This window comes from Fukomys damarensis, unplaced genomic scaffold (assembly GCF_012274545.1).
Source record: "Fukomys damarensis isolate Sample0158 unplaced genomic scaffold, DMR_v1.0_HiC HiC_scaffold_17, whole genome shotgun sequence".
NCBI classification, from domain to species: Eukaryota; Metazoa; Chordata; class Mammalia; order Rodentia; family Bathyergidae; genus Fukomys; species Fukomys damarensis.
The window spans coordinates 13,738,644-13,763,669 of NW_022900929.1; the positions used below are offsets into that span (position 1 = coordinate 13,738,644).

The window sequence follows — 25,026 nt, forward strand, 5'->3', positions numbered from 1 at the left end:
CAGGAGCTGATGGATTAACCTTTCCCCACTGAAATCAGTGATCAATGAGCTTCAATGGAGGAATCTCCCAATGGGAGACCACAGCTCCCTCCTCCTGCTCCACAGCATTAATGTCTACCCTCGCCCATAATATATGCTAATGCCTGTCACCACTTTATTACCCTGCAGTACTTCCCAGGCTGCAGGAAGTTCTGAGAAAGCACTGCTATTACCTGAAGATTTCCCAAGTAGTAGGCAGCACCCAATTGTTCCTTGCGCAGCACAGATTAGGGACCCACTGCTTTTAAAAGAATGACATGCTTTAGATGATTTTTCTAATGGCTTAAAATGCATGGGAAACTAATAATTGCATTCATGCAAAATTTTTGAAATACAAATATCAGTGAAATAAATTATATATATAGACTGCTTCCTATCGTGCTGTGTAATACTCAGAAAGAATCGAGGTTTTTCCGGATGTCAAAGGTAGGACTCGTGCAAATCTCCAATCTGGTGGGTTAATTACTATTGCTGTTGAAGTGCATTAACTGAGAATAAAATAATTACAAAATTCAGACTCAACAACTTTAAGTAATAATTCCAGAGATATATTCTGTTCATTAATGTGGCTCTACATTTTTGCCTGTTTGACTACAATCCATAAAAGGCAGCTTCAATGGGGTTACATTACTACTATTCCTACAGAGAACATTCCATTACAATAGCCTGCCCATTTAAGACTGAATATCATTAAGAATATCCTAGGAGAATTTCACTAGGCTTTGAGGAACTCTTCTTTCATTCTGTATTGTATTTCTTTAATAAAAGAAAGCAGAAACAAGGTTGAAAACAGTCATTGTTCACAGTAAGTTAGGGAGAATCACTAATAATATTCTTCAGCGCCATAGTTTCTGCCACGGTTTCCGAAAGCAACCATGAATGATTACGGCAAAACTTAGCTAAGGTAGCTGTGTGGATGATTGACAGGGCATTAATCAAAAGATGCATATCTGCCTCAGAATTTGTTCACAAGCTTTCTTCTAATAGCTGATTTCATGTTCACTGAGCTCTATGCCAGTTTGTCCAATTTATTTTTCGGTGTACAAGCCATTCATCAAAAAAACGCAATGATTTAACACTGCCCCCCCCGTTTCCTTTAGGTGAATGGATATTACTAAGTGTAACTACCTTAGTTCTACTCGTTAAAGAAATGAAAACCAAAACACCCCACTTTGCATATAATTACAAGGTCTTACAAACTCTACTTGGACCTCTGTACACCTTTGCAGAGTCCAGGGGCCTGACCTGGCCATCAGGCTCGGGAAGGGGAAGTGAAGGTCACAGGCACTTCTAATTCTGGAAGGCATGAGATAATAGGGGCTTTAAAAGCTGGTATCTGAGTAGGAATTAAGACCATTAAAGAAAACGTTTCACAAGACAGAAAATGCTCTTGGTTTTTATTTATAAGCAATTCACAAATATTAAGAGCCAGACAAGGTAGGTACATATTTTTAAGAGATGTAGGAGGAAGACAGAGCAAAGCTAGTATCCCCACAGTAGTTCTTTAGGGCCCTGTCCTACGTCTCCAGGAAGCACAGGTGGGGACCTGGAAGGTTTTTACCTTGTGTTGGTAATGTCCTCTTTGGGGAGTGCTCTTCTGTTGGGAAATCCAGATAAAATAATACACACATTGGCAGGGACTATGAGGGAGCAGAAAGACCTGTCAGTTTTGGGGCTCCATGGCTTAGTCATAATGATCCAGCAACAGAAATACTCTCTTCTCTTCCTGCAAAGAGCTGGGCAAGGAGAAGTCCCAGGAGACCCTGTCCCCACCCAGGAGGGCTGGCCGTGCCCTGCTCCACACTGCAAAGCCTGTCTGCAATGTAAGGGAGGGAGCGGAAAGGTACTGGCTCCATCACACACTGTGTGAAGGGCTTGGGAGTCAAGCTGGCTCCGGATGCTGCCTACTGAATTCTGGAAGGAAGTTTTCTAAGGAAGCAGCAGAGGACAGGCTGTGACTCCCCCACCACACAGGGTGTCAGGAACGACAGAGAGACAGATTGCCCTTTCTATTGACTGATATCTATTAACTGATACCTCCCACATGCACACTCAACCCTCCTGGGTGAGAACAGTGCACGAAAAGAACCTCTTGAGCACCTCCGGGGTTAGAAGTAAGAAAATCCAGGTCTCTCTCCCTCCCCTCCAGACCCCGTAAACTCTAAATCTGAGTGGGCGGGGTCATTGCAGAGAGGAGTCCCACACACTGAGAAGCTTTTTCCCCCTAGCCCAGTGGTGGTCACTCCACATATTGATACTTCCTGAGTCCCTTGCCAGAAATCCTTGGCTCCCAGAGCTCAGGATAGCGGCTTCTTTTCTGTATTTGGGTGCCAGACCAAATGTCACCTGATGAGGCCTGCTTGGACCAAATGCCCAGTGAAAACAAGTCCCATCTGCACCTTCCTGCCCTTTCCTTACTGTCTTCTTTTGGAGGATCCTATTCGCACAGCAGCAATCAGCATTCTCTGTAATCAGATTGATTCTCTGTCCTTCCAGAAGGTCAGGTCCAGGTGAGCTGGACACTGGAACCTGGCACACAGCAGCCACTCAGTTTGAGTCCACCATTGACTGCAATTCCTCATCAATCTATTAAATTCACATTGCTGCTGCAACACATGACCATACACTAAGTGGCTTCAAACAGCATACTTGTTTATCAGCCTATGATTAGGGAAGTCAGGTCCCTAATCTGTGAGATCCATTTGTCTCCTGACTAACTGTGGTCCTCCTGCTTTCCTCTTGTAAGGGCTCTTGTGATTACCCTAGGGCCAGATAATACAAGATGATCTCCTCTAGAGCTAGAGTTTAATCACTGCTGCAAAACTCCTTATAGCATACAAGGTAATGTATTCACAGGTTCTGGGGACCAGGGCACAGACATCCTTGGGGGCCATTAATCTACCTATCTCTTAGAAAATCACTTCAAAAAATTATTTTTGAATTAGACAACATGTCTTACTACATTCACTTTTTTCCAAGCCACTTAGGCAGCTCAGCATAGACTTTGGTGCTCACAAAGAACAGTTTGAAAAAGAGATGTCGTGGTTACATGCCTGTAATTCCAGGAACTTGGGAGGCTAAGGCAGGAGGATCACCATTTGGAGGACAGCCTGGGAAACAGTGAGATCCCCTCTCAAAATAAGAAACAAAACTTGCTGGCGATGTAGCTCAGCGGTAGGGTGCCTCTGGGTTCAATCTCCAGCATCACAAAATGAAAGAATGAGTCAATGAACAAAGGAATGAATGAACAAGTAACGGGACATCGCACGCCTGTCATCCCAGCACTCAGGAGGCTGAGGCAGGAGGATCGCTGTGAGTTCGAAACCAACCTGGGCTACAGAGTGAGTTCCAGGTCAGTCTCAACTACACAGTGAGACCCTGTCTCAAAAAAACAAAATAAAACAACAAGTAACAGACAAAAAAGAAAGGAAAAGTAAATTCTACCTTCAGAAGCCCTGAAAATTAAATTCTTCAAAGTTCATACATTCATCCCACAATACTCTCGAAATAGAAAATATTAATATTGTTGAATATTTTTATAACTCACCAGTATCTCCTCTGAAGGACCCAATCCATCCTTTCAGACTTGCTACCTGAGTACTGCCCCTCCCTGCCATTGTTTCTCGGCTCACCTACAAGTCACCTCATGAGAGACTAATTTTACATTCTGTTGCAGAATTCTCTTCTTTCAACAATTAATACGCTATTTTTCAAGACAGCTTGCTAGCTTTTAATTCTTTTCTAAATAATTACATGGAAGAACACCACAAGGTACATTTACAAAAATGGGACGTAACTGTTAATGTCTATTTTGTCAATAAGATCAGTGGAAAGAAAGCATGAGACAGCCCAGATGTTCCCAAGCCATGAGCTAGCGCGATCTCAGGACACATGAGAGCACATGAGGCCATCTGAGGCTACCTGGTCCATGAGAAATGTCATGGAGGAAAAGACCAAGAAATACCAAGGCCTGTGGCCCAGGAGAAGCTGTCACCCATGAAGGACATTCCAAGTGTCTTGCCCTGGACACCTCTGACAACAGGATTTGGAGAAGACTCTAGAGCCTAATGTTCCTAGGGATGCACTTGGAGAAATTATCTTCTACAACATCAACTAACAACCAAGAGCAAGTGAATTCACCCATTAATTTTCCCTTTATTTTACTAGAAAGTGGACTTAGATTGCTGAGTCGGCAGAACTGGTTTCTGGTTACAGGATTGTGTGGTCAAGGGGCATTCTGAGGCAGGATTCCAGGCACATCCACACACGGATAACCACTCCCAGCCTGCTCCTCCCCATGGTCAGCTGTATGCCAAGTTCAAAGTGATTAACAGCCTGCTGTCCAAGTAGGAAGCGGTTCTTCTGCTTTCCAAAGATTAAAAACATAATTCTAGAAATGAAAGCCTTTAAGAAAGTTCTAATATATACTTATCTTGTCTCTACAGTCAGAGGTGGAAGGTTGTAGCAGCCTTGTTCATGGTCTGATCAAAGTTTGCAAACGAGGGCTGGGCTTGTGTGCACAGCACGCGCAAGGGCCTTGGTTCAAATCCCAGCATCAATTCCCACCTCCTCCCTCAAATTTCCAAACTGGGCCTTGTTTCTTAAAATTGCAGGAAATAGCACAGTGGGGCCTCCCTAACAAGGAAGTCTTCTGTAGGAAATCTCACAAAACAACCACCAGGTGGGAAAACCGGGAACCACAAGGAGGAAGGAAGGGGATTACGGCAACAAAACTGAATGTCATTAAATCGCACACTGCTTTTGCTTCATTAACTCAATAAGTTTAACCTGAGTAATTTCTGCACATCCCAGTTACATTTCCGAAGAACAAATGCATCTCCAAATTTCCAAAGAATCCGAAACCAGAAAGTTGCATATTAATTATAACCAATACATAAAACATTGAAATGCCCAATTACCTTTACTTTCATAACAACTTTTTTTTTTTTTAACCACAAGGAAGTGATGTGAGTCAATATTTGTACAGAAACCCTCGGATTAATCTGTAAATCAAGTTATTTAATTCATGGCAGAATGTATAAGTGTGGGGCACTAAAAGTTCATATTGTGAAAAATCACTCATTAAACATGTATTCATTCCTACTGTAAATACAAGCCTTTCAAAGTTATTACTATTCCAGTCAAAGGATAAAACTCAACTGACATAGCACAATGAGAAAAGTCCATAATCTGTTTTAAAAGCACTTTAGGAATTCTATGCGTACTGTGGGAGGTAAGAAGATTGAAGATATGGGGAACTCCTAAATAATCATGCCCTATATAATGCAGCACGATTTGGCTTACTGTTTTGCTTTGTAGCACAAGATTTAGTAGAGATGACTGTGCTAAGCAAAATTGAGGAAAAAAAATGAGAAAAAATAAAAAGGCTATGATCACCCAGCCACTGCACGCTTATAGCTAGTGTTTCACTGTTTAATGATTTCAATCCAAAGGGCACGGAATCCTCCCCTAACGTAACTGGTTTTCATAGCTTTGCCATGGAGTACAGAGCACATTTGCCTAATCACAGGCTACAGGTATGTGTGCTGTGTGTGTGCATACGCACGTGTGTGAATGCACACTAAGCATGAGGGATGTGGGTGGCTAAGCAGGAAGTACTGCATACCTTCAATCTACATTTGCTTCAGCACAGAGCCTCATGGGTATCAGGATTCCTCTCTGCGATCTCTCAGTGAACCAAGCCACGGCAGAGAGTGGTGTGGCCGGTAGCCTCAAACAGCAATGGGAAAATTGAAGAACTTGTGACCCCTGTGGATTCTTAGTGCCTTGCTTTCACTGTAAAGTCAGCTGTACCTACTGGCCACCTATGAATACTTTTGTGAACAGATTGTCTTGGCTGTTAAACTTCATTCGGTTTGGAATTGTTGAAACACCCTTAAAAGAAACCCGTATGATCATATTAGGACCTATCACTTTAAGTCGGGGATATGACATTAGGAAACGTATGCTACAATACACTCAGTTTTCTGCAGGATAAAAAAAAGAAAAAATCCAATGGTGCCATTTGCTCTGTGGTAGTCCATTTCCCCTGGATTAGAGTTGGAGATGAAGTCAGGCGGCACGTAAGGTACCATGAGGGCCCCCCAACTTGAGAAGCTGACTGTAGGAAGAGAGAGGGGATGGATGAGGGGTGGGTAGAGACACATTCTATTCAAAACCAAACTTCCCAGGCACAGGCCAGGGCATCCACAGTCTGGCTATAGCTATGGGATTGACTACTCAGCAGCGGCCCCTCCAAGTACAGGGCTTGCTATTTTGCAGAGAGCAGGTCAACAGCAACCACTGCTGTACATGTAGGTGTGTGCACCTGTGCCAAGTGTTTCTATTTGAGAGGAGCAGCAAGATAAAGCTCCCACTTTCAAAAACCCAGACCAGCCTGAGAAGCACAGTACACACACGAAGATCCACAAGCACACAAGATGAGCATCTCAACACTTGCGTTTCAGAATGGAGCTTTGGAGAAAATAACTTTGGCATTCTGTCACCAAAGTGCTGTAAAAGACTGACAGCCATTTGCCATTCAAGAGCCAAACAGGTAAAATCCCCTACCCCCATGGATATAAATAACAATGACACACTTTTCACAGAGGTTTGGCTCAAAGCATGCAAATCAGGTAGCTGGTCAGTCAGGTAGACATGGTAAGAAAAATCATGTCAGTATAAGCACAATGAATTTCTTCAAATCATCATCAGCTATTATTATTTCTCCATTGCAAATAGTGATTCTCATCATTGTTTTAGCCAGGCTTTTCATTTGAGGATTACTAAGAGAGGAGGCCTGGGGAACAGAGGGGGTAAGGTCAGAGGCTGAGCTCTGCCTCATACCCAGATGACTGCCCCTGATTCGACTCATTCACCTCCCTGAACATTAGTTTCCCACCCATAAAATTAAACAGATTCTCAGAGAGGCTGCTGGGTTTCTATCACTCTTAGATCCCTGGTCCCAGACACTGCAGCATTATCCCATGTCTCCAACTGCTTCTTCTGGCTGACGTCATTAGCTTACTGTCCTCCAGTAACTGGCAGTGCTGTGAATGCCCTACTTTTCTCACCCCAGGGTCTGCACCTGCTCAAGCTTTCCCATGGTGGCTCCTCCTCTTCCTCCTGGTCTCAGCCTGCTGCCAGCCCACCTGAATGGAATTCTCTGTGTTATTCTTTCTTGGCACCTTGGTCATTTCCTCTACAGCACAGACCAGAAGCCTGATTTGTTCAAGCACTGATTCATCCACATCTGCTTGGAAACTTCTCCTTTCCTGAAGCACCATAAAAGTGAGAGTCCTGTCTCACTTTTGTGCCCACTATCCCCAGTGCAGTGAATAGCATACAGTAAAACCCAGCTAACTATTCGAGAGATGAATAAGTGGAAGAAAAGAAGCCAAGGAAACTGTGGAGGTGAAACTGGTTCCTCCCACCATTCAGGCAGTGTCTATGGACCTTCCTGGGACATCCTTACTCCAGGACCCTACTGTCAGAGATGGTTGATGGTACACAAAACAGAAACACCATTGCTCTCCTGTCACCAGGCTGAGTTGTAGATCTTGGCAGATCTTGTAGAGTTGGCTAACTCTGAGGGTGACATGGAATAGGAAATGTCATTTTAACTGAGATATCTTTCCTGGCCATGTCAGACATAAAACTACTAAGGAGAGGAAATCATCCTCATTTCAGCCATTACATTAAAAGTGTGAAAGCTATACCTGACAGCTTTGAAATTACTGGGTTATTCAAGGCTCCATTTCATTTACATTTGCTGAAAGACTACAGAAAGATGAGAGTTATTTGAAACACCTTTTTTCTCAGTGGTAGCTCAATATCTACAGCAAAGTATTTGTACCTTCAAATTAAGAGGAAGGTCTATTCTGGCTCATGATTTCAGAGGGTTTAGTCCATCGCTGACTGATCCTAAGGCAGAAATAGCACAGTGGAAGGACATGATACAGGAAATATGCTTAGTTCATGGCAGTCAGGAAGTGGGAAGAGAGAAGAGAGAAACTGAGGACAGGAATACACCTTTGCTGCTGCCAGCCCACCTGAACAGAACTCTCTGTATTATTCTTTCTTGTCACCTTGGTCATTGACGGCAGAAAATCAATTGCTCACCAAGTGATTCTGTGTGAACATCATCTGTGTGAAAATCACCGTGGGCCGCACATCCACTTGGCTGCTATGACTCCCAGTCAGGCCGCACAGTAACTGCACAATCTCAGCAAAGTGAGATATAGTTCAAGGCTCTCTGACCCAGGACCCAGGAATATTTGCCTAAAGTTTAGGTACAGCCAGGCCTTGAGCCAGAGGGCAGGGGCACTCAATGGACCAGCAGAGCCACACCCTGGTAGGTCCTCTCTGAGATGGACCGGCCCAGATGAGTTCTCACGTGATGTTTTCCGTGTGGAGGGATCACACCCCACAGCTGAAGGTCCACCAGGGCTTTACTAAAACGTGTCCCTTTCCTATTCACTGTGAGTCTTACCTGCAGCTTTCAAAGCAAACCCTGAACTTCAGAACAGAAGGCAAGGGAGGTTTACACAGCTGACTGGAGGCAGAGCTGGAATCTGACTCTATCCATGTGCAACTTCAAAGCCGCCTCTTGTGACTACTTGGCTGATCTTGGAAACACCCCAGAACCCTCTCTCTGTATTGCTGCTGCCATGCAAGTACAGAGTACACTTACCTATTTCACTCCGTGTTTACAAACCTTGTACGAAAAACTAGAAGCACAGCAGTTGAATGTGACATCATATGAAAATTGAAATTTATAACATTTTAAACATTAACTTGCCTGCCAAGGGAGCACTGCTGATAACTGAACCAGAAAAGGATCAAAACTATAATTCAGGACACGATGCACTATTTCTAATAAATATGATTATGTTACTACTTATAAAATAATCTCTTTTCCTTTTCTCAACTGTTGAGGTTACTCTAATGCTGTATGTATACCAACAACAGAAGTTTTATCAATTCACAAATAAAGCTCTTGCCCACTCATAAAAATGAACACAAAAACTTACTGCCATTACTTATTAAAAGGAAGGCTAGTGACACAGCCTTTAATTTATATATATTTTTTTTAATGTTTTGAGACAGGCTGGCCTTGAACTTGCAATCCTCCTGCCTCAGCCTCATGAGTATCTGGGATTATTAACATGTACCACTACACCCAGTTACTTTGTGCTTTTAATGCAAGGAATAATTTGTGGTTCACAAAACAATAATTTAAAAATAGTACCGAATCTCTAGTGAAAGTTGTAGGAAAAATGAAAGTTGAAGTTTATAACCAGGGATACTAAATTCACTAAATAGAAAACTACTTTTAAAAAAAAATTTTTTTTTCTGGTACTTGGGATTAAACTCAAGACCTCACACTTGCAAGGCAGGCTTGGTGCCACTGAGTTAAATCTCCAGCCCTAGAATACTATTTAAATTCTATCTCTGTGATTTGTGATCTAGCTCAGCTAAAACAAATGATAAAAGCAATTTAAATCCACTTAAAATTCTGAATTAGGCTTATTTTCATACTAAACTTACTGATACCAGTCCAAGTTGGATCATTAACAACTATTTCATATTAATTACATTATGAACATGTTTGCATTCGTTACTTTCACATAAGGAAGGCTCAAAATGCTATGATTGTTTAGCAAAGGTACAAAGTTTCAAATTAACTAAAAATATGTAATTCTGTTGCCAGATTTCCTCTGATACCTGATCAGGGACCAGCCCACTCTGGCCTCATTTATTTTCACTGTACTAAATCACAACTTTTTCTTCCTCCCTCCCAGCTGACTATTTCCTCTGATCAATCACCTGTAAAACAAGACTACTGGCCATTGCTGGTCATTTAATTTTTGTCCTGTTTTATACAACAACCAGATATGAAGTCAGTTTTGCTCTACAGAACTATTGTTAGTGAGAGAAAGCCTAGATATAAAGATTCGTCACACTCCTTGTCTCTGAAAAGTAGATTTCAGCTCGGTATAGTAGTACACACCTATAGTTCCAACACTCCGGCAAGCTGAGGCAGGAGGATCAAAAGCTTGAGCCCAGCCTGGGCTTCACAATCTAACCAACTTAGTGAGACCCTGTCTCAAAAGAAAAAATAAAATAGATGTAGCTAGGTGCAAAGGCCCTGGGTTCAATTCGCAGTACTGGGAGAAAAAAGTGGATTTCATCATAGCTGAATAACTGTATTTCTATGTATAGGTCACTGACAGATGTATGTGAAATATATTTTGGATCCAGTACGCATCTCTGTAATTAATTCACTGTCATGCTACTTGACCCGCACCCTGGTCTAGGGGGAGAGACACACATCTTATACTTCTTTAGGGACTCAGTACTCAGTGAATGCATCAGCAGCAATACACCCAGGTGCTGACATTTTATTAGAGAAATCCATCCTGGATTTGGGAAATACATACCTGATTGCACTTGCAGATAAGTGGCCATAGGAGCCACTCGCTGAAGAGCTGCTACGGGAATTATTGAGGATTGTGACCAAGGAGTTGGGAGACGTTCTTATCATGGTCTGAAGGTCAAAGCTGTGATCCGACAGCGGTGATATGGACAGTGTACGTTTCCGACTCGGCCTGGCTGACAGCCTGGGGCTGGGGAATCTGGTGCCTGTTACAGAGACAAAACAGAACCTGATTACCTGCAACCAGACTCTATACCTGTTATTGACTGCCACTCATCCATGCAAAAGTAGTGCAGGATAAGAAGCCAGCAACGAAAGAGCCTCTCCTTCCCCAGGGATCTACGGGCTACAATTGAAGAAATTAGAGAGAAATATTTATCTTCCAGGGGCTTACCTCGGGGAAGCTCTGTTTATTAATGTGCAGGCAAAATGATAAATTGCTAAACAAAAGGGAGAGACTTTTATGTGTTATCCCTCTCATTTCTAGTGATTTATGAATCTGATGGCTGCTTAGATATTCCCATCATTAATTCACCGCAAGCGACAAAGACAGTGGCTCCTACAGTGGCAACCCACCCAACACCTCCCCACTCCACACACACACCATTATAAGGCAATGAACCAAAGGAAAAAGTGAATTAAAGCATCCTAAAATAAAAGATCCAGCTTAGTGAAGCCCTTCTTTCCCCCATGACATCTGCAGTTATCTGCACGCTGGCGTACTTAAAGCATCCCTCAAACAATTTATAAATACATTACTCTAAATCAATGGTTCTCAACTGGGGGTGACTTGACCCCAGGGGATATCTGACAACATCTGGAGACGTTTGGTTTGTCACCACTTAGGGAGTGCTACTGGCATCAAGTGGGTTCTGCTAAACACATTATGGGACACAGGGCAGCCCCCACTATAAGCTCATCTGGCTCAACAGTGGCAAGACAGGAGGACCACAGCCCAAAATTGCCCATGATGTAAGATCATAAATTCCAACAAACACTTCCAGAACTGGGGCATTGTTTGTTTACAGATTTTGGAGGGGGGGGCCCGCAAGCATGATAAGGAGATTCCACATTCTTATAAAGCAAGGATTCTTCTCTGGATTCTGCTTCTCCAGCCAGAACAAACAGAGGATAATACAGTTACTACGATTTCCAGCCTTCAGGAAGAGTCCTCCAGTGGAACCCCAAGCTGGAGACAGGTAACTCAACTTAGACACATGCCAATTTAATACAGTGGTTTTTGCCAGAGAACTTAAAAATTAAATGTTCGCTTGCATTCAAATGTGGTAGATATTAAGATCAGAATCTCAGAGCATAAGGATGAATGTAACCTACTGGGCCACTCCTGCCTTTCTGAAGGCTGCATTTACATTGCAGAATCATGAAACCAAAGTTTAATGAAAGAATGAGAGCATAATCCACTGGGAAAGTGGCAAAACCAAGCAGGAACAGCTGTAAGCACAAACTAAGGGCTTCCTCGTTCACAGCATGGATACACCCGCTTACAGGGACAAGACACTTTGTGCTATCCTGAACACAGAAGAGGAATTAAACTTTGTTTACAGAACAAAGTACAAGCATCGGGTCTCCAGAAAATTCACTGGGAATATTTTCTTCAACAGATATGGATCTTGATGTAAGATAATCAAATGCTTCAAGATAATTTAATGAAACAGGATAGATGAATATGAAAACCTCCATATGCAATATTGTAACCACAGACTGAAACTAATATCCATGTATGAATCTAGAAAACCAATTTGAATGGCAAACATGGTATCTACTCAAATTTTTCTTCCAGGCACTTGTTTGGCAGTATTGGGAACTGAACCAGGGCCTTTGCACTGAGCTACATCCCTAGTCCTTTTTTTATTCTGAGACAGGGTTTTGCTAGGTCATTAAGTTTGCTATCCTTCTGCCTCAATCTCCCAGAGTACTGGCTTCAGGAACATTTAAAATAAACTCCTTCATTTAGAATATTTCATTACTACCCTGATTTAGGGAATGTTTATACAAAACAGTAATCCCAATAATGTATACATCTGTTACTGTTTAAATCAGCTGCTTACTAATATTATGGCAACTGCCTTAAACATATTTCCCATTTACTCACTATGAAATGCTAATTTAATCATAAGTTTTAATGTAGAAACACATATCACTTTTAAACAGTTCCAAAGACAGAGTATATTTATTATCAAATTTCATGTAATCTTTGACAATAGGCTACTGCAGTGGGATTTAGAAATGGAAGCAGCAAGACATGCTGGACAGAGCTCATTCCTGAACACTAGCAAAGATACAGGAGATAAGGGAGCCACCTCATCCAATGAAACACTAGAAGCCTTCATCTCCCAGATGTCATGCAAATCCCAAGCCCAGGGCCCAAGCAAGACCTTTTCTAGCTGTCCATGGAACCCTCAGGGTCATATATAACCTGGTTGGAACATCTGCTCACAGTTTTCCCTCCAAGACTGGCTCTTACTGAAGTTGGTTTTTGCCAATATAAATTGTGTGCATTTCAGGCACCCATACCTTTAAGATGTTCTTACAGAAAGGATGTACTCACATGTCCTTCAAAGTCACTTTAACTCCAAGAGGTATAATTACAGCCATAGACAGACTTGCTTATTCTAACTCACTACACAAAAATGCTCTACTTCCATCTCACTGGCACCCAAATGTGCCCAAGGTTGGCACATCAACAAGTCAGGTGCCATGGTGGTATGTGAGAGTCCCACAGACCCATAACAAGGGATTGGAGTGACCAGATGGGTCCCAGTTTCCATCTGCTACTTCAGATGCCAATGTAGGGTCTTAAGACTTAAGATTTCCATTCTCTGTTGGATGTGACTTAAATTTATAGGTACTTATCATCTTATGCCAGTGGTGGCGAACCTATGGCACGGGTGCCTCTGTGGGCTGTTTGTGTCCCCAAGAGCTCTAAATGGTTTGCCATTAACGTCTTGTGCTCTGTCTAACTAAGTGCTACTACAGTTATTTCAAAGGAAAGAAATGTAGAACTCAAAGGACTTCCCCACCCTTCTCACATAATCAAGAGAGAGAAAAGAATATTGGTGGAATATCTGGAGACACTGATTTGGGATTTCTGATGAAAGAAGTTGCAGGGACACAAGGTGAGCATTTTCAAAGCAGCCAAAAGAGAGAGAAGCAGACTTAACAGGCCACTTCCTTCTGAAACAGGAGCCAGAGAGATCTTATTGTTCCAACACAGGGAGTTCCAATCTGGCTTTCTGTTAATTGTTTTGTTTCTTTAGTCTAATAAAAAATTCTGACAAAGAAAAAGGAGGTTTCTTTTTATGTGATGAATGATAGGACATCTAAATTCCTACTTAATGACAATCAATTTACCATATACTCAGGCAAATTAAAATCCCTTTAATTAGTTTCTACAAAGTAAAAGGGTAGCGTCATCCTTTATTTAGATAAAAACCACCACTGCCTGACTAAACACATCCTCATCAAATAGGGAAAGTAACATGGGCTGACCTTCCAAGGAATCTCTCCTATTTTAATTCTGTATTTGCAGATTTTAAATAACTGATTTGCATAATAATGCTGAACTTTTTCCCCTCCACAATCACTAATTGAAATGTGGTTATGATGAATCTGAAACATATGTTCTCTTCTACCGAACAAAATAACTTCAGCAGGACATATAACACATTTTTTTAAACTTTATGTGTGGTAATGAGCTGCCCAATGGAAACCAACACAAGCGCATGTTCCTGCGAGCTACACCAAGGCTGTTCTGGGTGGAAAAGAGACTAACACTGTCAATATTTATCCCAGTGTGGACCAATCACCTTCTCTCTTTCATTACCAGAGAACTGAACTATCCAGTTGATAAATGTACACCTTCATCGTAAAAGAATTCCAATGGACGGTACACCCAAAAATGTAAGGTAAGCATAGAAACTAAGAGAAACCAAACTCCAGTCAGATGCTCTATGCAAAGTTGCACCATCACATTCAATGAAATGGGCGTTTGCAGATGTGTGACATGGATGATACTTTAGGTTCACTATTTAGGATTGTGCCAAAGGACTTGTACTGAGAAGATCATATCTGGAGAGAAAAGACCTCTGAGACGCTCTGAGCAGCAATTTTCATAGGTTCATTTGTGACTCAAAGGATTACCCTATGCCTTAAAGAACACCTAAGTAACTGACACACACATCAAATAACTGTTTTCTGCCACTGCTGTCTACTTAAAGTAGACCCTCTGAATAGAAATGTTTCTCATTTTTCCTCATGTTGCTACTCTGAGCCTCCCAAATACTCAGTAGATACAAAAGTCCTTAGTGAAATAAAAATTTTAATACAAAAAAGATTATGAGGCAAAGTAAATCATTTAATGTGAAAAATGTAAAACCAATTTTTTTGTTTGTTTGTTTCTTCCTTGACTTTTTTTTCGCCTTGTGGTACTGGGGAGTGAGCCCAGGGCACTGAACTATATCTCCAACCATTTGTTGTATTTTTCATTTTAAGACAGGGTCTCACTAAGTTGCTGAGTTTCTCAGGCTGGGCTCATACTTGTGATCCTCCTGCCTCAGTCCCTCTCCAGTGCCGGCATTGCAAATGTGCACCACCACACCTGGCATTCTTTTTCTCACTTATTTTTTAAGGCACAAAATAAAAGTAAGAAATCAAAGAGTTACAGAGCCAAGTCCATCCATGTGTGTTATGGTTTGGGTCTAGATGTCCCCCTAAAGCCTCATGAAGTCATGGGTGGGGCTTTTCAGAGCTGGCTGAATCTAGAGTGTGTGATGCTGGGATTAAGGGCATGTGATAGCTAAATCAGTCCACTGATTGGTTCGGCACTGTCCTAATCTCAGTAGCTTAGATACAATATAAGGGACAGAAAGAGGCTTATCTTCTCCCTCTTTGTTGCTTTGCTAACTTTTGCCCACCGTGAACTACTTCTCCTCTGCAATGCCATCCAGCCTTGGAGCCAGTCAATTATGGTTGAAACCTCTACAAATTATGAGTTAAATAAACCTTCCCTCCTTTAAGCTTGGGTGTCAGGTATTTTGTCTCAGTAACAAGAAAAATAACTAAGACAATGCGTCAAACCCTTCCTGTTATTTTTCCATCAAAAGAATCAGGGCAGCAAAGTACATTCCAGGTCACAGATATCTTTGGGTCAAACCTGCCCAGGCAAGTTGGTCTGTAGAAGCTTCTTCAGACACCAAGGGAACAGAGCACTAGGGAACAGTCCAAGAACACCTAGGGAATAGTCCCTCCTTTGCACGAAAAGTCAGACAGTCACCCAACCTTAGCATCTTCCCCTCCAGTGCCTGAGTTAGCACCCGCCACTCCCCAGGGCTGCAGGAAGCAGGGCCATCACTTACTGTCCATGGCATGAAGGTATTCCATGTGGATGGCCCCCGCGCCGGTGGCGGCAGAGGGAAGGATGTCAGCATAGGGGCTGCGCTGTCCGGTCAGCAGGGCCATCTGGTGATAGTACTCCGCGGGGCTGACTCCAGCGTGGGGGGCTGGGAAAGAGAGGGGTGTGGTGACGACCGGAAGGAGGCCAACTGGACATTTTTCTGGAAGCTTCCCAAGTCTGCTTCTCAGGCGTGCCTCAAACACTATGTATTTTATGGTTCCTTACAGTAAAGTTCCTTTTTTTCCAACTGCCTTCAGTGATATTAAATAACTTTTAGTTTTTAGTTTAAAAAATGTTTTATTAGTCATACATGTTTCTGATACATAATAATCACATTCGTCTTGGGTAATTGGCACATACACTTATCACATCTGGATTATCTTTACACCCTCTTCCCCTCCATCCTCCCTTTTAAATGTTTTCTGAAAGTAAATGTGAAGGAATAGGGAAAAAAGAAAATAAAACAACATTGCCATGATTTGCTGTCAAGTGTATTTATACCAATAAAAATGGAAAGGAATTAAAATATATAGGGTCAAGCGTCCCTTGGGAAGGGGATACGTTCTAAGAAATGCTTTATTAGTTGATTGGGTCCATGCAGAAACATCACAGTTTGTGCTTAAACTAAGGTGGCAACAATGTCACTATGCAAGATAAGCTTAGGGGTCTCTGTTGCACCTGCAGTATTGACCAAAATGTTGTTATGCAGCACACGGTGAGTGTATACAGCCATGTATGAAGCCAAAAGTAAAATGGATTTTTATACCCAATCACTGTACATTCACATTTCTTACAAAAGTAGACGACTCAGACAACTGTGATTTTTCCAGACATACTTAAAATGCTTCCCTAAACTCTTGACAGGAGCGTCTGAGTCAATGCTCACTAACACGAGGAGTCGGGGTTTACAGGAGGGAAAAGAAGGCAGTGCGACTTTAATGACATACAAGGGAACGATAAGCTGCAATTTCATGTTCCATAATTTAAAAGCCCTCTTTCCCTCTTCTTTTTCTTCTTTTTTTTTTTTCATTACAAAAAATCAGAAAGAAAATATACCTATCAATCTGGAGCAATTTACTGGCAAGAGTCAGCCTTCTACAAGTGCGATAATAATCGGTTTCCCCCTTTCAATTTATGCGTCAAAGCAGCAAGATACTGTTAGCAGTCCTGAGGGTGGCCTCCAGATTCCTGGAGATCTGGAGCCAAACTGGTTCCATGAGGTTATGAGGAGCAAGAGTCAAACCATGCATGTGAAGTGCTTCGCGATCAGTAACTGACACTTTGCAACTATTGCCTGGTAACACCTGCCCTCGGGCAATAGCTTGGTGGACACCTTCTATTTGCACCCCTATACTTTCTATGCGTGACACATGAAAGATAGAAATAATAAAAACCTTCAGAGAACAAGAGGAAAATAATAGTATTATTATGTTTTGAGTTAAACCAACTCAAAATACTACCCCTGACTCTGAACACTCTTAGCCCATGGTGCTTGCCACTTTCTGAAGCAGTTCAGGAAGGCTCCTTTTCCAATGTCTTTAGTCACACAGCCCTGGCTGCCTCAATATCCTGAATGGATTCAAAATGTTTATCTTTCCTGGTCATTTTGAGTTTGAATAAGAACCAGAGCTAGCAGAGGGCCAGATCCTGTAAGTAAGTTGGATAAAGACAGTCCATAATGTTTTAGTGAGCCCACCTTTCCTTTGATGGCACTTGGCAGTAGCACTCACATATTTTTTATACTTCATGAACACATTCAAGAAAGAGGGCTTTCAGTACTTCTCCAGAAAGCAGCAAGAGCAATAAAATTACATTTCACTTAAATATTCACTGTGTTTTGATCATGCCTCACACAGGTACCACTCCCCCCCAATCCCATTTTTGTAAGCCAGGCCTAACTCCTAGCTTCCCAGACTGCCTCTACCAGCTCTCTCCGTTGTTCATTTCCTCCAACTCCTAGCGCCTCCTGAAGATGACCCTCTTATTTGTCCTACTGCAAAATCAAATAGCAAGCAGTAGTAAAATTAACTCATGTTTGAATCTTAGACTTTTATCTTATTTTTTAAAAATGTGAATCTTGCTCAAATAGCAAAACTTACCCCTTGAGAATGTTACACGTTTATGTACTGCCTTCAGTTGGAAGAAAATAAAGACCCAGCAGCTGCTGCTGGAGGAGAATTATCCCTGGAAATACAACAGAGTAGATGCTTCCCAAGAAGCTTGATGTAGCTACCCACTGTGCACCCTAATTCCAAGGAGCACTAAGCCTGGAGCACAAGGAGGACGGTGCACAGGAATCACAACAAATGTGGCTTATTGAAGAAGAGTATCATGTTTCTCCTTTTTCCAAAACGATCAGCAGTGTCTTAGGTCTTTTCATGGAACTCATAATTTGCTATCTGCAATTAAGAAGGGTTATGCAATTCCAGATCTTAATTGAAAGTCCAGCAATTATGGGCAGGTGGATTTGCATTCACATTCAAGAGACAGGAAATATTTTTCTTGAATTGAAGGCATGGGATATAACTTGACAGTTGGGAACTACACGTCTTCGATTAAAAAGAGCCATGCCATGAGAAATGTAATTAATCAGGAGGCCAAGAGAATCAGCAGGAATCTAATCCATTAGAGCCTAAAAGGAACATCAAGTATTATAAAAATAAAGCCTGAGTTCATTTCTTCTCTGACACTTGTTGTTCTAGTTGTTTTATTTGGCATGGTCAAGGCTGTGCAGCAGGTCTGGAACACCATGTTGTTTTGGACCTTGCTACTCAAAGTGTAGTTCGTAGACCAACCAGTCACTGGCATCACCTGAAGGGTTCTTAGAAGCACAGAATCTCAGGTTCCACTCAATGCAGAACCGTATTTTATTATAGTTTATGTGTGCACATTAGTTTGTGAAGCATGGCTCTCATAAACACCTCTGTATAAATGTCTCTCCAACACAGAGAACGAAAAAGCATTTACCAGAAGGTGATGACGACACTCCAGTTATTCATACACATGTAGAAACAGCTGTAGAGCCAGTAATCACACGTGAAGTAGCAAAAGGAAACAACACGGGAGACAGGAAGATCTGGATTTGGGTTCTATCTTTGCCCCTTACTAGGGAAGGGATAACCAGGCTTCAAGTTTGTAAGTGACCCCTGTGCTATACCTTTGCCATTTCTACTTAGAAATGGAGGTAATAACACCATCCACACAGAAGTGTTGAGATGCTGGAATAAAATTTTGCCCTTAAAGCACTTGGTTTGGCAAGCAGAGCATACTAAACACTAGATCTTCCTTATATGAAGCATAGTTAAAAATCTTTGGAGTATATCTAAATTAACAAATTACAATAAAAGACAAATTGCTATGAATCCCCCTCAAAATACTCCCCCTTGCTTTGAATATTCATCCCGTCATCCTTGCCTCTTTCCAAAGTAGTTCTGCAAGTCCTCTTTTCTGAGTGTCTTCAGTTGGACTGCTGGGCTGCCTTGATGTTCTGAATCAATTCAAAATGTTTACTTTCACCGAGAAAAGCCAGCCTCATGTTTTATCAGATACAGTGAATGAAGTGGGTGAGGGTACACTGTAATGTTTTCATTTGGCAGAAATAGCTACAAAACTTTTGAATCAATTCAGGACATTTATGCAGCCATGAAGATACTCTCAGGAAAGAGGACTTCTGGAATTGCATCAGAAAGGTGCAAGAACAATAGTTTTAGTGTATTCAAAAAGACGGGGAGGATCTCAAAGGGAATGAATGGTAATATGTGTTCACTGCAATAAATTTTAAAAATGTAAACATTTACCATATTATCTTCTGGATCACTTCCTGTACTATGTCCTAGGTGCTGTGCAGGGAGGAACAGGTGAGATCTGTGGGAGCAGACTAGGTCTAGGACTCACCGTCTGTAGGGCTCAGCCCCCGGGCTGCTGAGATCATGGAAAGGGATGGGCTGCTATGCAGGGAGCGGATGTAGTCCATGTAAGGGTTGATGTAGGGGTGCGGAGGGCTGAAGGGAGATTCAGACGCTGCGGCAGGGTTCCGGTGCGGGGAGATTCTAATGAAGGGCAGGTCCGAATACGTTGGGCTGCTGGATAAGGCAGAAGGCCTGGTACAGAGAAACACAGAAACAGGAGGTGCGTGTGAGCTGAACATTTCCATAGGCAGAGGTGGTCCATGAAAGGAAACACATACAGTTTTAAGATGTCTTTGAGAAAAAGTATAAGGCGTATACTTCTGCAGTATTGATGAATTAAAATCAGGGCGATGTAATGTAGGTGGAACACCCCTACTTAATTACCTGAGTAAAGAAAAGTGACCTTTGAAAACTTTCATGGCATTTCAAATAAAGACTAGCCATTGGATAAGCCAATGAGAAGAAATTCTAAATAATAGGTATTTGAACTTAAAGTGGTTACTAAGGTTAGATTTTTCCATTCGACCCAAACATTAATGACACAATTTAAAACTTACCTCTTACCATCATAGTACTGCAAAAGAAGCACCCCCAAATTTATTTGGTCTGAATATCTAGGTATGCTCATGACAGAGGTGCCCTTAAATATGCAAGAAGGCAAATCACAAGTCTATAAGAAATGTGACATCAGTCTCTCTATATATATATACATATATCCACGTCTGTACCCACATTTGACTCCCAAGGGTCTCGCAGTGGTAAATGAAAATAATTATATAGGTATAGGTTGTCCTGGTAGGAAAGACTTCTCTCCTCTGAGGCAGTTCCTAGAATCAGCTTCCTGCTTATGCCAATTTGCACATGGCACCCTGATGAACCATGTTTAACAAGCAACCAGCACCAAGTAGTTTGAAAATTGACAAGGAATGAGGTCTTGGTTATAATGAGCTAAGGTCGAAGGGAAGCTGTGGGTGAATGCAAATAAATGTTAAAATGCACCTTGCTCCCACAATGTCCTGGAGACACGGTCGCTCCCTTTACTCTTTCATGTATTCATGCATTGGCCTCCCTGAAGTCTCCAGGGCAGCCCTGTGCAGAATGACCAGTCTGTGTAGTCCTGCAGCACCTTGTTCCTTCTGGAACAGAGGTGTTTGGGGTAGATAATCCAGTGAACTGGCTGTGACAGGTTAAATACTCCTGCTGTCTGTTCTCATTCATGAAGCGCATGGCTACACAAAGGAGAGGCCCTGATAGAGCCAGAACAAGTGAGAGTAGCACATTCCTCTGCTGCCAAGGGCTCCAGGAGTGAAAGGAAAGGGCGGGCACTCGCATTTTCTCCTCCTGGCCCATCACCCTGTCAGAATAGAATCTTAGTAGAAAACAGTTCCGCGAAGTACATACACACTGCACAGGCACTGGAATAAATGAAGCCAAAGATCAGATAACGTATTTTCTCTCAGCAGGAAATAAAAAAAGGTTGAAATCGGGTGGAGGAGGGAAGGTGGTGGATTTTCTTACTTTCTCCATTTTGTTCATTTTTGTTTGCAGTACTGGACTTTGAACCCTGCACCTCTCACTAAGCTAAATTCCCAGCCCTTTTTTATTTTTTATTTTGAGACAGGGTCTTACTAAGTCACTGAGCTGCCCAAGCTGAGTTCAAACGTTCCAACCTTCAGTCTCAGAGTAGCAGCTCTCCCCTCCTTGCTTCACCACCCTAACTCCTGAAAGGCACTAATCTTTTCACTATCTTTCCTCATCGTTTTGTGTTTTCCAGAATGTTGTATAGTTCGAATCATAAAGTATGCCACCTTTTCAGATCAGCTTCTTTCATCTAAAATATGCATTTTTCCCCTTCATCATTTCATGGCTTAAAAGCTCATTTCCTTATAGCACTGCGTAATGTTCACTGTCTAGATGTACCACAGTTAGTTTATCCATTCACCTAGGGTAACTCAGCTTGGATCTTAGGAAGGAAAGCTCAGCTGCTTTCAAGTGTTGGCAGTTACGAATAAAGTGGTTCTAAGTGTCCCTGTGTAAGTTCTTTGCAGAGCAAGTCTGAAGTTCTAAGTTTGCTCTGTTCCTGTCCAAGAGAGGTTGGAAGCATCCTTGGATTTCCCAAGGTTCTGTTTAAAAAGTCAAAGCCACGTGATGTGACTGAGAAGTGAACACGGTAATTAAAAGCAAGGACTTCCAAGGAATGGGATTTATACTCAGGCTTTGACACTCACTCTAACAAGGGCATGTTTCCTTATACACAGATCGGAACAATACTAGCTTCCTCCCAAGCTGCTCCGAGGGCTGGAACCCATGTGTGCAAAGGCAGGAACTGGCAGGGGGGTGTCTTGCTGTGCAGCAAATTCAATAAATAATTTTGTGAAACCATCCATCAAAACTCCCTAATTCCAAATACAGCAAACAAATATCTGCATGGCAATTTGGTTTCTTACCAGAGAAGTGGCTGGTGTCCCATTCTCCTGGCTCTGATATCTCACTGAAAGTTTCTAACATTATTTATGTTTGCACCGCAGGCTCTTGTGAGTTAAGTTAACATGATGTTTCTCCAGTGCTGACAAAAGTGAGTTTCTAAGCCAACAATACTGAGCATCCAACCTCGAACTACAATGACTCAAGCAGCCATGTGACACTGACAAACTCTACATAAAGTAGAGTCTTTCAATAAAGTTGCTTTAAACATTACCTAACAGATTAATGTTCAAATTCATGGCAGCTACATTATTTGTCAGTTATGTTTTTAACTGTAAAGCAAATCTGAGAGGTTAAGCTCCTTAAATTTAACAAGCAGATATGTGTCCATCGTGAGAAGCAACCATTCAAGATTATGAAGGGCGGGGTGAATTCTACAGAAAGTAAAAGGGGGCATGAGGAAAGCAGCCACCAAAGTTCCCCTATAAATGACACATAACTACCATAAATGTGACCTGACAAATATTTGTCCAGCTTGTTTAAAAAAATCTTCATTTGAGGATTGAAGTCGCACTAAGGGAAACATTATAAGTGTCTCTCTCCATTTATATTTTTAAATGATCCACACTGGGCTAGAACTGAAGGTCACATGGGTGTCTACCACGTCTGCCCATGTGGCTGTCTATCCTCTCTGTTCTAGGACTATGTGTGCTCAAGAGTAGAAGACAGGCACAAACTGTGGTGAGGAAAAACCAAATGACAAATAAACATTCTGGGGGAAAACATCAAAACTTAAAAAAAAGTTTTTTAAACTTTTTTTTAAAAAAATCAAGCATTCCATGCTATTTAGGCTGTAGAAAGATTCTAGAAATAAACCTGAGGCCCTCCAAAGAAAGTCATGCAAACATCTGGAAACAAAGATTCCCAGATTGTAGAGACCTGGGCTGCCAAGGCTGGGCATAGAAGATGAGCCTTCTCCTCTTACCTCTGCATCTCGGGGTACTTAATTCCCACTTAAGGACAGTCTCCCCTATATTGTTTCTACCCATGTGCTTTCTGCCCTAGGCAGGAAAGCCTTAGGTGAAGCTGCCATTTGGTTTCTGATGACCCAGTAGAGTTGAGAACCTGAACATGAAGCAGTATCTCAGATAAGAAAGAAGGTAGAAGCCTTTTGATGCTCCCTCAAAAGACAAAAAAACAGTATCAAGTTGTTTTCATTTGTGGTCCCATTTGGACTTCAGATTAGTTTTTTAATAAATTCATGAAAATAGATGACAACGAAAAGAGTATTATGACATTTTTAAACAATATAGCATGATAAACTTAAAAACAAAGGTACATACTGCAGACACGAACTGACTCCTTAGTTAGAATGAAATATCATTATATAATCTAATTCGTTACTGCCTTTTCATCTATCTTATTGGGTTACTAAAATGCCAAGATTAAAATCACAGTATTTAATCACTTGAATTACCCATTATGAGAGAATTAAGCAAGGTTTATATACCAGATTATTATAGATTACTTCCACACTGCTTGGAACGCTGGGAATGTACACACATTCCTTATTTCCACGCAGGAGTGCGCCAACAACTGGAAGATGAGTGTGTGGGTTTTTTAATGCAACAAGTTTATTGTCTGCTCCATTTTATTCTTTACAGAATAAATATTCTCCTTCATATTCAAGTGGTAGAGAAATCAAAGGGGAGTTACTCCTTAGTGTGTTGTTAATCAATTAATTATTCAATAGAAGCACAGTTTTAATAAACCCAAATTTGTACCATAAAATTTGCTTTCTATATAGCAAAGGAAACAAATAGCTGAAATCGTCACTATTCATACTTTAGATACAAACAGAAGTTTGCAGGATCCTGCACTTTCTCCCCTCGCTTGATCAAGCTGGGCTCCCAGATGACCTTGGCCCCGGGATCATCAAATATCCCTGGGATGCAGATGTTCCACTGGTGACTTTTCATTTGTGCCTCCGTCCCCCGCAGCCACCGTGTGACTGAAGAGGGGGTCTCTATAGGCTAAACGAGCTGCTCATTCCAACTGTGTTTCCAGGAATGGCATGTGTTGGCAGGCGCTGGCAGTAGGGCAGAGGAGTCAGGAATTTATTTTCCTCCTTTCCTCTCCAATAGTTATGACTGCAAGGGAAATGTCAACATAGCGTTAACAGAAGCCCCGCAAAATAATATAACATGCTGTATGAGCCCATTCTTGCAGAGTTTAATAACAGATAAAAGCCAGCTTTGAAATGAAAACAAAAAATTTGACTTTGGCATTAGGAGAACATGCACCTTTGGGTGGGTGAGAGAGTATATGGTAGGATTCTAGAGTACATTCATGTTCTATTTTAATTCTTGTTTCATGGTTTACTTTGTGATAACTCATTCTAGTCCACTGAATTATTTGTGCATATTTCATGTAATCCTTATATTATTCATTACTCATCTTTTTAAAGAGAGACAAACAAATGCTACACGTGCCAAACATACTGAGGTTTATCACAGTAGTTTTAATACTTTCTATTGAATTCTGAAAGCCCATTTGTACTTTTCAAAATTTATAAAATACAGACCCTTTAAACAGTACCATAAGTAGTATGATCATGTTTACTGTTATTAAACAAAGATACTCTACTCGACACATTGGTCTAAAATCAAAGTAAATAATGGTAGGTGGACTTCTGTATATGTCCTTTGGGAGTGGTGAAGCTACTACTAAGTTAATGAGGGGAGCTTCCTGGAATGGAGAAGCCAAGCATACATTCACAATATAGTCCTGGCCTTCTGCCCAAT

The 25,026-nt window shown here is 41.6% G+C and overlaps 1 protein-coding gene across 4 annotated transcripts in view; it reads right to left on the minus strand.

The window, feature by feature from the left end:
- The window catches only part of Gli3 (GLI family zinc finger 3), a 296,986-nt gene that overhangs the window by 65,912 nt on the left and 206,048 nt on the right, over window positions 1-25,026 (minus strand). For all 4 annotated transcript variants that reach the window (XM_010610855.3, XM_010610854.3, XM_010610856.3 and 1 more), the window contains 3 exons: window positions 19,785-19,990; window positions 15,853-15,996; window positions 10,482-10,683 (listed from right to left, as the gene is read on the minus strand). In XM_010610855.3, the coding sequence (XP_010609157.1) occupies window positions 10,482-10,683; window positions 15,853-15,996; window positions 19,785-19,990 (552 nt within the window). The remainder of the gene's footprint in view (window positions 1-10,481; window positions 10,684-15,852; window positions 15,997-19,784; window positions 19,991-25,026) is intronic.